General features: G+C 38.0%; 1 protein-coding gene across 3 annotated transcripts in view; it reads right to left on the bottom strand.

Annotated features, from left to right (window-relative positions):
- SMYD3 (SET and MYND domain containing 3) overlaps positions 1-13,873 on the bottom strand; it is a 376,442-nt gene that overhangs the window by 330,503 nt on the left and 32,066 nt on the right. For all 3 annotated transcript variants that reach the window (XR_008436193.1, XM_053972899.1, XM_053972898.1), the window contains exon 2: positions 2,718-2,781. Coding sequence is in view for 2 of the 3 variants with exons in the window: in XM_053972899.1 (XP_053828874.1) it covers positions 2,718-2,781 (64 nt within the window). In the remaining variant the exon portion in view is untranslated. The remainder of the gene's footprint in view (positions 1-2,717; positions 2,782-13,873) is intronic.

Here is a 13,873-nt window from a genome sequence, read left to right as displayed (position 1 = left end):
CCTGTTTTGCCAATATTCACTTTTTTAAATGTGCAAAATGCAGTTTCATCAATACCCTGCTGTTTATTTGTTGAACAATTAGTTCAATTAGAAGTGCACATATTAATGAACTGCACTGAAGCTACAGAGGCTAAGTAGGGCACAAAGCATTTGGTTTAGCTTTCCTAACAGCTGCTATAAAACTAGAGCAGCACAATGGAGTAGCAGGCTTATTAGAACAATATGAATCAGAGGACAGTTCTCAAGAGCAAAGAGATCTGGTTGGTCTCAGTTTTATCTATATCACCTGTTTCAAGTCATCAATCTCAATAAATTCACTGCTTTGACTAAAAAATAACTTCTTTTTTCCTGTTACCCTCTATCGCTACCTAATATCACAGGGTATTACATATATTAATTCAATAATAATTTATTTAAACAGTTCAAGAAATTATGAAATTGCAAATACACAGCATGTTAAGTGCAGATTACTTTTAGCAGCAGTAGCCTGTCTCACTGAAATCCCTACCTACAACTATGGATGGCTTCAAGCATGTGAACCCCAGAGCTGGAAGCACAAAGCAAAGACACTAAAGATGGCTTTAGGCTATCCCTTATGGATTCTTGAAGAATGTTCACACAGTTGTGCTTCTCAAAGAGGCAGCTCCAATTCCTACCTCCATTGCCTCTATATCTAAGTTGAACAGGTTATTGCTTACACCTTGCAGATCTGCTTTTGCAGGTCAGCGCCAGCAGTCTTGTTTCATATTAGAGAAGCTTTGCCAACAGAAGCTTTGCCAATGACTCTTAGAAGACATTTTAAACTTACCTTGCAAATACTCCAGTCTTTTATAGTCTTTATAGCCATGTTTTCCTTATGATCTCCCATAATAAATCTACCTGTGGCATTATTATTGATGCTACAGTAAGCACCTAATGTACACTGCACACGTTTGCCATACAATGAATCAAAATGACAGATCTTCCTCTTTTCCCTCTCCATATGTTTTAAGCCCCAAAAGGAGGGATTTGTGGGACCTTGAGAACACTACAGATTATATTAAAGCAGAATTGTTTATAGAAGCACATGATACATGACAAGATCGGCTGTGAGGAGAAAGACTTGGGGGTGTTGATTGACAAGACGCTCAACCCAGCAATGGGCACTCACAGCCCAGAGAGCCAAACATGTCCTGGGCAGCATCCAAAGCAGGGCAAGGGATTCTGCCCCTCTGCTCCATTCTGGTGAGACCCCAGCTGGAGTCCTGCCTCCAGCTCTGAGGCCCCCAACACAAGAAGAAGATAGAGCAAGTCCAGAGGGCCACAAAGATGACTGGAGAGCTGGACCACCTCTCCTATGGAGACAGGCTGAGAGACCTTGCAGCAGCCTTCCAGTACCTAAAGGGGGGGTCTAAAAAATAGCTGGAGAGCAACTGTTTACAAGGGCATGTAGTGGAAGGACAAGGGGGAATGGCTTCAAACAGAGAGTATACTTAGTTTAGACATTAGGAAGAACTTCTTTATTGTGAGGATGGTGAGGCAGTGGAACAGGTAGTCCAAAGAAGCTGTGGATGCTCCGTCCCTGGAAGTGTTTGATGCCAAGTTGAATGGCATGCTTTGGGCAACCTGAATCTAGTGGAAGGTGCCTGCCCATGGAACTAGATGATCTCTAAGGTCCCTTCCAACACAAACCATTCTACGATGCTTTCATTCTATGAGCTTTGGAATGTCAAAGACTTAATTTAAAAAGTTATAGAGCGTTACAGCTAGTCTACTTTGACCAGTAGCTGCTTTTCTTCATTTTTCTCCATTTAGGAAAAGAAAAAAAAATTACACACACATCCCCCAAAAAACCAACCACTACCAACCCTCACCCTCCCACCAAAAAAAAAAAAAAATCACAGTGGAAAACTATGAGGAACCATTTACAACTTCAAGTGTTCTATAAGGCAATCCTCTATATCAAGTTAAATATAAAAGCTGAGATTTTAGGCCTTTGAGAACTTTTCATCTCTGAGAAGTATTTCATAGGATAGAATCGCAGGTTAAGTCAGGCTGCATGGATCTATGGAGATCTCTAGTTCCAAAGCAGGGTCAGCTCTGGGGTCAGACCCAGTTCAGAGCTTTATCCAGTAGAGTCTGCAAATCCTCAAACACAGAGATCACACAAACACCCTGGCCAGCCTGTCCCATCTCTTGGCTGTCAAGAGCTTTTCCTTGTACCCCATGTGAACCTCTGGTCTTTCAACTTAAGCCTGTTGTCCCTTGTCCTCCTGCCATGCACCATTGTCCTTCTTGAAAAACTCCTGAGATGCAGTTTTCCTTAACGCCTTCTCTTCTCAACAGATTCTTAACCCTTATTTCCTCTTAAAAAAACTGGAATATAGAATTTACCATTATAAAAAGTACTCCTGAAATACTAATTGTTTTACTGCAAAATTGACTTAGAGCTTCCAGTCTACAGACAAGCTTAGGAATTATTCCTCCTCCTCTCACCAAGTATAGTCAAACACCACACATTTCAACTTATTTTTGTCCTTTGTACTTTATCAGAATCTCACATTTGTAGCTTTAAAAATACTCAAATAAAACAAGCCAACATGTTTACCCACCCTGTCCAAAACTACAAATAAATTACAGTGTGGAGGTATGACAACATGCAAAACGTATGGAGACTCTGAAAAAGTCTTCAAATGCCTATTTTCTTAAACCCTTTATAGATGTTATTTTTATCTTACCTGACAAGATCTACCACAGTATTTAGCAACCTTGCACTGAGAGCACCTGTGCAGATTTTCATTCCTGTTTAGAAAAAAAAAACAAAAGGGTTGTAAATACAGCATTATACAGGGTTGTAAAAACAAGCACGGTCTAATACGCACTGTAATGCAAGAAGAAATTGTACATAGTTACGTTCAAAGCTATAGTCACAACCCTTTACTTGTGTCACTCAGCACCTCTGGAGCCATTTTGGATCAACAGGATAATTATCAAATGTGCTTTTGCCATGTAGCTGTAACTCTGAGGAGTTTGTTTTTGTAGATAACATCATAATTAGAGTGGTGCAATACAGCTAGCTTATTTATTTACTATCTGAGCATTGTCTTAAGCAAGCAAGCATCACTGTCTTAAACAGACCTTGCTGTGAACCTCTGGCTGTGACATCGAATTTTATCTTTATAACACAGTCCAAAGTTGACATATCAGCAGAAATTTCTATTCCAAGAAAACACTTCTGATCAGTGGACAATGAAAACAAAATAAAAATTCATGAGGGAAGTATAAAAATCCAATGAAAACTAGAAAGAGAGCTACGAGACCTAGACATTACAATCTAAAGGTTAAAAGCACCTCCTGACTTGTAGTACGGTTTTCTGATACTGTCTTAATTTAGCTATATGACTTAAGAAAACATCACTGAAGTTCTGTATATTTTTAGACAGTAAGTAAGCATTTAATGTGAAAGCACACACAGAGCAAATCTTGTACCTCAAATATATAAGTAAGATATTTACTTCAGATGAGTAGAAATGAGACAGATTTTGAGGCTTCCTCTCCCTTTCATTTTCCTGTAGAAGATACTGAACATGATGCATTATTCTGGTAACACTGCAAAGCATTCACTTTCATTTCTTAACATGCAAGGCTGCTGATGTGAGTTATGGTCATTCATTAGGCTGGGAAGACAGTATACTTTTTTGTTGTTGTTAAAACCAAAGGCAGGCAATTTACATTACAGACAACAATTATATGGGCTCTGTGGACAGCACAACCCTTACTACTTCCCCTCAGACTTCCTCCTGGCCACCCCTCCGATCTTAGTGAAAAAGAACAGGTACCTCACTGCGTGCCACTATTCCCTTTGTGAGCTGCACAGGGCTGAATATGGCTCACTTACACCCAACAAACTATCACCAGGAGTTATTCCTCAGTACCCCCTTCTCCATCCTTCTACAAGGCAAGGAAAGAGGTCTCAGTCATGCCGCTGTCCCCTTCTAAAGGTAATTTTAGTAATGGTATCTTTATGTTGGTATAATGTTTTACATTTAGCGTCCTCAAATTTTATTATATAGATTAATTCAGCTTTTCAATTTAATTGACAAATAGCTTTCTAAAACAACCCATTTCAAACTGAAGGGACAAGTTTAAATGAGCAGATGAATGACTTTACTTTGCAAGATCCCTGGTGTCTGCACATCAGTCCCAGATGTGCTCTTTTCACTTGCACTCCCATCTGATGCGATGAAAAGATGTGATTTGCTGTTTCTGATGTAACCAAAAGAAAACTCCTCTGCTGTTGTCAGCCATCTAGGGGCTGTATACCATAGAGTCAAATTCCCAGACCAACTGCTTTACAACGTGACCTTCTCTTACTTACACCACTCAGTTGCTCCCAAATCTTCATTTTTCTGGATGACTTCAAAAACGTAGAACACTATCCACAGGCCACACGCAAACCAGACAGAACCAACATGCCCACAGACTTCAATCTAGAACTTCTGGATAAACAATGTAGCCCACTTATTTCAGCTATGCCAAAACTGAAGAGTACAGGCACACCAGAAATACCATGGAGCATCCATCCTCTAGCAAAAACCAACCTCCCCTTTCCTCAGGTCCCACAAGTGAAAAAGGTATTTTGCTGATATATCAAATTATCAAGTTTGAATTATTAAAAGTAAGAGCTGATGCATTATCTTAGGACTCTTATAAGCATTTGGGGAGTTTAGACAGCTGCATTGGTCAAATATTAAGAAGAGCATTATGAACAGTTCATTAAAATCAAGTAAAAATATTTTCACTTGTACTGCATAAAAATCCCTATTTTGTCACACTATATTTTGTAGGTATTCATACTAACTACTAGGAGAAAAGTAATTTATAAATATTTCAGATATAAGCAGATGTTTTCCTACAGCATTCTTTACCTTCCTATCTGAAAAGCCAGCCCTTGAGAGAGAAAAAATAGCAACCGTTGGATTTCTATAAACAGAAGCTAAAATCTTGTACAGGTACAATAGGTTTTGATTTTAAGGTGCAATGCCTGAGGATGATTCAGAGCTGGAAACAAGTGTGAAATCTTCATTTTGCCAGCTGGGGAAAGCTGCTTCATCTTCAAGGTTGAGCAATGACACAATCTTAACCACATTCTGGTAGAGAAGGATATATTCCTCAATTTAGATTAGAAGCTCAAGCAAAAACACTTTGAAGGCAGACTTTGTTTGTTCTACATGTTATTCACCAAAACACAATAATGAGTTCAGAGTCTGAAAATGGAGCATGTGCAATTTTAGTCCCAAACACGCTGAAGTACCACATAGTCCCAGCAGCAACAGGTAAAATGCAGATTTCCAAGGCAGAGTAATTAAAACTTTCTGGAAGCTGAATTTAAATGAATCAATAACCACAACAATCAGAGGAGTCCTTCCTTCAGTTTTCACATTCTTCCATGAGAAGGCTAGATGCAATAACCTTAACACACTGCAAGGATACCTAGCCTTGGTATATCTCTTAGCAATTTTCCAAGAGATGCCAGGATTTACTGGAATCATTAGTGTCAAATCACCAACACATATTCCATCTTTCTTTTGTAACACAATGACCAGACATGTTGCCACAAAGCACCAAATTCCCTCAGCAACCTCAGAAGCTTCAATACCTTACGTTAATATTTCCTTTGTATCTTTTGTCCCCAAGGGTGAATGATGCTGCAGTAACAAACACATACACAAAAATCTAAGCACTACTCAAAACTGGATTTTTTGTCAAACTGACACTTCAGTCAGATTATTTGAATAAGGCAACTCCCTCCTGGTGCCATTTAATGAATGAATTATCCATTCATCTTTGAGATTTATTTGAATGACAAGTAGATGTAGAATGCCCGTCAGAGAGCTGAATAGTAAAGCTGCTAATGAAATCATTGCCTTCTCTTCCAATCCTTCTTTCCCCTCCTGGAGCAAAAAAAGATTCTTTTGTATTAATAACATCTCCGGATCGTGCTACATGGCATACTAAGTGTAAAACAGCATCATCTAAAGCACTAACTCTTAAATCCTTTATAGTCAGATTCATGTATTCATATATAGAGGATTTATGTATTTTAGGACATTTTAAGAAGAAGGCAATTTCCCTGGTATATTTCTGTCCTTCTCGATATTTTATTGATGTCATAGGCTTTATTAAAGGAATTTTAAAGTCACTGTCAGATACTCCCATGCATTTCTTATTACCTGTAAACTTCACCTGGAGATAGCATCAGGTCCCTTACAAGGTACCTACTGCATCTCACCTAATTTTACTAATTTCATGGATGAAAAAATGCACAAAATTTGATCTAATGGATCCAATTATACTTTAATCTCAGAAGGTTTCTGCTGCAACAAAAAGGAAAGATGTAGTATTTAAAAATACATTATTAAATTTCCAACACAGTATAAACAAGATTTTGCAAATGACTGGAACCCCTCACAAAACAATAAGCAAAAGTGAGCATCTTGGCTTGTACTAAAACAAACAGCCAAAACCAAAAACAACAACAAAATCCAAAACCCACATGTGTAAAGTAAGCAGGGGTTGTCAGTTGACCTCTAGCATAGTCAGGTTAAGAATCTTTCCTCTAAGGAATTTGGTTATTGCTAAATCTTGTCATCATTATGGTCTACAAACACTGTTCATATACTCAGCTCTTCCAATGTGTACTGGGAAGGCAAAAGAGCAACACCAAATGCAGAGGTGGCTGGAAGAATTTCCAGGAGATTGATATGGACAGGAAACAAAAGAAAACTTATGAGAAAGGGAAAAAACAATTAAGACATCTCGACTGGAATTGCCCCAGTGGACACACCCTCCTCAGAATTTTTTCTTTTCCTTTTTTTTTTTTAAGATTAAAATCTAAAGAAGAAGGTGAAGAGGTTAACAAGGGTTTGCCTGGATTATCAGGTCGTATCAGAGCCATACCTGCACTCGCATAACTTAAAAAATAGGTGCATTTTTAAAAACATCACACAATACTTCTGCTTGACAGGAAATTGTCTAATAAGTTTCAAATACCACAACAAAGTCAACCAAATACAATTAGACTACTTAATTTATAATGGAAATGCATCTACACTTCTCTGCTGATTGCAGGCACTTGACTTTCAGCCCTACTCACAAGTGTCAGATATAACAGAACTGATTACCAGACTGTGTTCAACATGCCTTTCTACATAGTTTATTCACACTTCTGCTTCTGCCACATCTTGCAGGAAAACAGGACTATCTCACACAAATCCCCTCCTGCGTTTCTGTTGTTGATATTGTTTTTCAGTTAATAATCCTGCCCTGTATACATGAATGAAAAGAGCAGCTCTTTCCAATGCGTGTCAAGCTGAACTAATTTCCTGAACAAATTCTTAGACCTTTGCAATTCAGTCAAGCCTGTCAAGTGCATAAAGTCTTTTTGGATTTTCTCAAGTATGTGCATTTCAGGCCTGTCACAAAGTGAAAGCAATCAATACCTACAGTAAGCAAAGAAGTCATTCATCATTTTAACTAATATGCCTCTGTCTTCTAATAAAAAAAATAAAGTTGTGAAGAGCGAACAGCCATCTTACATTTGGTAGATTTGAGAGCACAGGGGTTATGTTAAATGTAATTACAGCTTTCTCTCCACACCTCTCTCCCAATAATAAGGTGTAGCAACACAGTTGGTCCCCAGCTGCTACTCCACTGCTGACTCACATGGGCACCAGGCACTGTGGGGAAGATGGCTCTGGGGACAAGGATGAACAGTGCTGAGGGCCAGGCAGCACAACCTGGGGCATAAGCATCTGTAACATCCCAAATCTAAGCCCTGGGCAAGCAACAACTCTGCAAGCAGTGAGTTGTGCCCACAGCAGGGGTTCCCAGCCCCTCTGGTGCCCTGGATGCTGACATGGCTCAGCCTGGCAGGCTCACAGCTCTCCCTTGGCCAGGACCTGCTCTGCACTCTCGGAGGAGCTGGCAGAGAAGACTCCCTCCGCAAACCCCATGGCCCGCAGCCTCTGAAATAAGGCTTGCCAGGCTTTTCTAGCCTAAGGTTATGCTGTACACTGTTCTCAGGTCCCACACTGGATCTGGGCAAACATGAGCACACCAGGTAAGAAGTCTTTGAATTCCCTGCTCCTAAAAGTAGTGCAAAAATCTCCCATATTCTCCACTTGCACACTTCTTTGTGTTAGGTATACAAATTAATATTTTTTTAACCTAAGAGCAGCACTGGGAAATAGAATTCTGGAGGTAGAATTAGAGTTAAAAGATAGCAACTACAGCTAACCATCAATAATCAGAGTCATTATTCAAGTGAGAACCAAGACCTTTTATATAAGGAAAACACATCTACTTTATTTCCAAATAAAATGATCGTCTACTTTATACCTGAACCTTCTACAGAAGTGGTATTGCATTGTCCAGGTAAAAGAGAACAAATGAACAACCAAAGCACCTAACCTGTTAATGAAAGGTTAGTTAAGACAATTTGCACTCTAAAGGACACTACTTACTAGCATAAACAAAAATTTGGCACTCAGGATGACTCCCCATAACTTAAATCTTGGTTTCTGAAGTCTTACTTGTAACTCTGAATGCCCACTTGCTGTTAGTTTCTGTAATTCTGGTTATACCCAGACATCCACTTAACACCCTGAAACATTTCTGCATGTATTCAACAAGGAAAAATCAGAATTCAAATGGATGAGGAGAAAGATGATCCTTCTGCTTAGAATGGGTGCCAGTTCTGTTCAAACCTTACAAATATTTTTTTTTTACATATGTACTGTCTGTATTTGGTTTTAAAATACACACTCCACAGATGCATGGGTCATACAACTTTAGCTGACAAGATCTTCTGGATCTTATTTTTTCTCTGGTTTTGTGTATTAGGTATATCTCCCATCATTCTTTTCTGCATCTTTTTGTTCTGAAGAATATCTGGTCTGCAAACTGTGAAAAATATACTCTAAACAAAATTTGTAAGGGTCTACAGTAATTTCTTCATTGCAGTATAACCTTTCCTGACAATCTACATTGGAATTTTAGTTTTTTCTTCTTTTGGGGGTTGCAGGAGCCAAAGTAAAGGCTGGGGGGGGAAAAAAAGTGTTTATTTTTCAAAGCCTCTTTGCACTATTTTGAAAAAGAATGGTGAGATAGTCCTTGCTGAAATTGAAAAGTTATCTAGAGCCACAAAGAGATGTCGCTCCCATGGTTAAACTGAATATAAAAAAAAAAACCACATTGATTTTTTGAAAATAGAGACACTAGAAGTGTAGTACTTATTCTGATACAACCAAGAACAGAACTATACTCCTCTCCACTATGTTGGTAAATGGTGAAACGCTTCAGATGTGCTGCTTTCCAATAATATTAGAAGGAACTTATAAGAAGAAATAAAAAAAAAATATGACCCTCAAATTGGCATGAAATTTAATCTTACCTTTGAATTCTACTTCTCCATTCAACATTTACCTCTCATCCTAACCTACACGTGAAAATGCCAAAAAATCTCTCTACTAAAAACCAAAATATTTACCTTAGAAGGAATTTCAGTAGTACATGGCCCTTAAACTTGTTCAGGAAAAGCACTCAACATATCCCAAAACCATGAGTTTTTTGTTCCAGGAGACAAGACTGGTTTTACAATATAATACCTTTTACATTTACATAAGTACACACACATTATATGTACAAACACACACACTTTATCTGTGTTCACAGTGAATAAAACAAACACCATCACAACTGAAATCAGTGGTTGTGTGAAAACACTGTAATTATTCCCCCAGCAAAACTCACAGTTGTCCTCCACTGAGAGCACTGAAACAGCATCACAGCAGAAGGTGGCTCCAAGAGCTTCAGGTAACTACTACAAAATGTCTGTGGCATCTCCTTGCCCTGCAAAGCTGCTTTGACACAGCTGCCCTCAAATCAAGGCCATCTCCAGGGCTTCCCTGCAGTGGGCATGCCAACACACCTCCAGCAATTTCAGGCTTAAACAGATTATTTTCAGTCACACAGTACATTCATTCCACCTTGGGATTTCAATCAAAGAAGAAAGCCAAATACTGTGCAAGACTAAGATTATATTTCAAAATATGAAAAGGTCATATCTATAACATAGCAACCTGGAAAAAAGCTACATGGAATATTTTTAAATGCTCATTTCTGGAACATGTGGTTAAAATCTAATGAAGCTAAGTACAATAAAACATCCCATCTTTCACTTCTCCCTATAAAAATGATTAATTTGTTCATTAATCTTCTGTATATCTAAGTAGTTTTTTTCTTCAACCCATAGGTCAATTTCCCACCAAAACAAAGCTGTTACTCTAAAATATCATACTGATGTAAACATTTACATCCTGCTAGTATTACCTCCAGTATCATATAGATGTATAATTTTCAATTAAATACACACCCCTCTGACCCTCTCAGAGAAGAATAACTTCATGAGCTTTTTTATTTTTTAGCTCCTTTCCTTTCTTCACCAAATTTATATTTTTAGCATAAACATTTTTTAGAGACCTTGCAATGCCTATTCACTTGCTTTTCTTTTTCCAAATGTGAACATGTATGCCCAAAAGATCTTTCATTCCCTATGGAACACATTTTGAAAGTGATGAACGAAAAAATAAAATATTTCAGGCAAAAATCTTTGACAGACATAGTAATACAGATAGGCCCATAATAAATTCCAGTGCTTTTTGCCCTATAGATTTAGAATTGGGAAAGGATATACATCAAATGAACTGCTCATTTTCAACTTGCTTAGCCCTTGTGGTCAGATCACATCCAAGTTAAGATTCAAATATAGGTGACTGGAACAGAATAGTCAGTTCTGCTTACTTATAAGCGGAAGAACCTGCAAAGATAGAAAACAGGAGTAAAATGCAGGAAAAATGTGCTCCTATCAAATAGCAGAAAGGGCAGAGAAACAGCTTGTTTCCAGTTCAGGTGCAATCTGATATTGTGAAGTTTCACAAGACATCTGAAGTGGTCTTGTCATGAACTCATAAAATCCCAATGAAGACTTTTGCATTAGAAGAACATGAAAATGTTCCTGACATCTGTAATTCTGCTTCCCACTCTGATCCAGCCCTCCAGTGCAGAATGGTTTTCTGCTCTACCTGTTTCTCTTGGGATGCACTTTAAATGCACATAAGTTTCCCTCAGACAAAAGCACTTCTCATATTGAGTCCATCCTCACCCCCTAGAAATGCAGACTATTCCTGAGAGTACCATTGTTTATCTTAAAAACTATTCTACACAACTGTGAGACACTGGGGAGAACTGAAGAAAGATCACTTTTAGCAAATCTATAAACACTGTAATAAATTTACAAATAGCTGTCTAACCAGTTATCTCTCAGTTTAGTTGGATGCATAGTCTTTTAAATTACCATTAAATGACACATTCCATCATAATTTTCCTTCAAATCTTCTGTATTTTATCCCTGTCATTTTATTATCTCCAACTTTAGAGGCATTTTGGTTTGCTTGTCACTGTTTGTATTTTTTCTCTAATTTACTCTATTTCAACACCATTCCCATTTCAGAATGTTCTTCTCCTTTTATAGATTACAAAGGCATTGTCTTTTATCTCCAAAAAGTCTTATTTTTTCCCCACCAGGTTCAAATCCTTTTTCACTTTATACTCCTTCCAGCAATTTTCATATCACGAGTGGCACTTCCAAGCACTGATCTGAAAATATTTCACAAAGCTTTTTCCTATCAAGTGCTTAAATAAAATCTCTTATGTCACATCTCTCACTTATTTTTCCAACAGATTCTGGATGTCAATATAGAAGGGATGTCTCCCCTTCTGTGTCCCTTCTTTACACATCACTGAAAAGTGGGTTCCATAGGTCCCACACTAATGCTTAATTTTGGAAATGTTCACCAGTAAGAATGAAGGTATTTCATATTAGCATAGGTTCAGCAATGCTACATAGAAATTATTCAGAAAATGCAGAACATATATATATATATAATATATATATAAAATATATATCTATAATATATATATATATATTTACTATTGACTCCTATAAGTTAGTTAAAACCAAATTGTTATTTTCACAGACCTGCATTGCACCATTACTGATGGAAAGCAAGACCTTCAACCAGGACTATACATATAATAGCTAAAACTTAAAGCTAAGCTTTACAGCTAAAATGGCCTAAAGTCCATTTAGAATGCCACATGGCCTGGAAGAAATCTTAGTGTTAAAAAACATACTCACTAAACTTTTCACATCTCAAAGTAAAAAGTCCTTAAAGACTCACTGGAGCCTCATCTAAAGGTTCTCAAAGGTCTTTGCAAGGGTCTCCTGTGCTTTAATTAACCTGTTTGTACTGGAACTCCTGCCGACGTCCCCAAATCCAGCTGAGCCACTGCAGGTTCAGTGCTTGCAGCAAAGCCCAGGCAGTGTCCAGGGCTGCCCAAAAGGCACCTGACAGAGCAGAGGCCATGCCCCACACACCTGGCAGGGCACCACCACCCAACAGTGGGGAGCAAATTAGGTAAGTGAGATAATTAGCAATCCCAGCACAATGTGTGCAGGGGGGACACAAGTGGTTTTCAAGGCCTCTGCCAATTATGCCACTGTAACAGGCAGGGAAATACCAAGGCTGAAGTGTGCGGCGATATTTGTTCACCTCTTCTTTGCTTCCTCCCCTGCTTCACTCTTGTCAATGCCCCTGCAGATGCAGGACAAGGTGCTGAACCCATTTTGTGCTCAAAATTCTGAATTTAAGAGAGTCAGAGACATGATGAAACTGGCCAAGATGCTGAGACTACTGATCTAAGAAAGCCTCTCCAAGGCTGGAGCCTTCCCAGTCCAAAACAAACAGCCACGGGAAATCATAAATCAGTTCCACATCATCTAATACATACATACTCTCTGTACTCTGGTGACATCCAATGGCTAAAAGCATAATAGATGTTTCTTCAGTTTCAAAGAGCAGTTATCCATGTTTGCTTTTCCTTTTTTTTTTTTTTTTTCAATAGAGAAGCAAAAAAATTAGTCAAAAGAAATGCCTCTAACTATAGTGACACCCATATATTTTGAGAAAAAAAAAAATATATAATTTAACAGCTATGAGCCCTAATGTTAATTTGCCTAAGTCTACTTCCCACCCATTCTACAGAAATTTTCAGTAAGCAAAATCTACACATTCTTCAAAGTTTTAAAATTTGCCCATTTCCAGCAAAAAGATATTTTTAAAGAAACCAGCTCAGTTCCAAGAGCCCCACGTCATCACTAGCTTTAGTACAATTTTTCCTGACGAAGAACTGACAGTTTGACCAGGAAGGCATCAAACCCCAGGAGTAATCCTGAAAATTTCCATCTCACTAACTGATGTGCTTGAAGATATGCACATGCTCAGGCATGCCTGTAAATGGCAGCTCTCTCTCACAAACTGGTTCTGTAATTAGTATTGCTACATTTCTAACAACAGTCAATATCTTCACAGAAGAGACCTATTCAAACTATGGAAATGTCAAAATAATTTAGTGTCTCCCAGAAACTATTTTACAGAGGAAGCACAGATAATACTTGCAAATAAGTTTTCATAAATTCTTATGGAACTGTAGAAATGAAGACAAAACTTCAACTACTTTTGTTTCATCTTGAATATTTAATAAAAATTCCCATGTATTTTTCAGTGAAAGAGTCTCCATTTCTAGCTCATTTTATCAGACAACAGAATAATGATGTTACAGCAACATGAGAAACAATCAAGTGGTTTTAAAAATCAGAAGCCATTATTTTAATATTTTAATTTTAAAAAAACCTATTTCTTAATTAAGTAATGGGAATTTCAACATACAGCATGCTTCCCCACACTTAGCTACCAGTTCTCATGTTTCTCTT

The sequence above is a fragment of the Vidua macroura genome, chromosome 3, assembly GCF_024509145.1.
Source record: "Vidua macroura isolate BioBank_ID:100142 chromosome 3, ASM2450914v1, whole genome shotgun sequence".
NCBI lineage: Eukaryota > Metazoa > Chordata > Aves > Passeriformes > Viduidae > Vidua > Vidua macroura.
The sequence above is the reverse complement of the archived record's forward strand: the minus strand, read 5'-3'. Positions and strand labels throughout refer to the sequence as shown.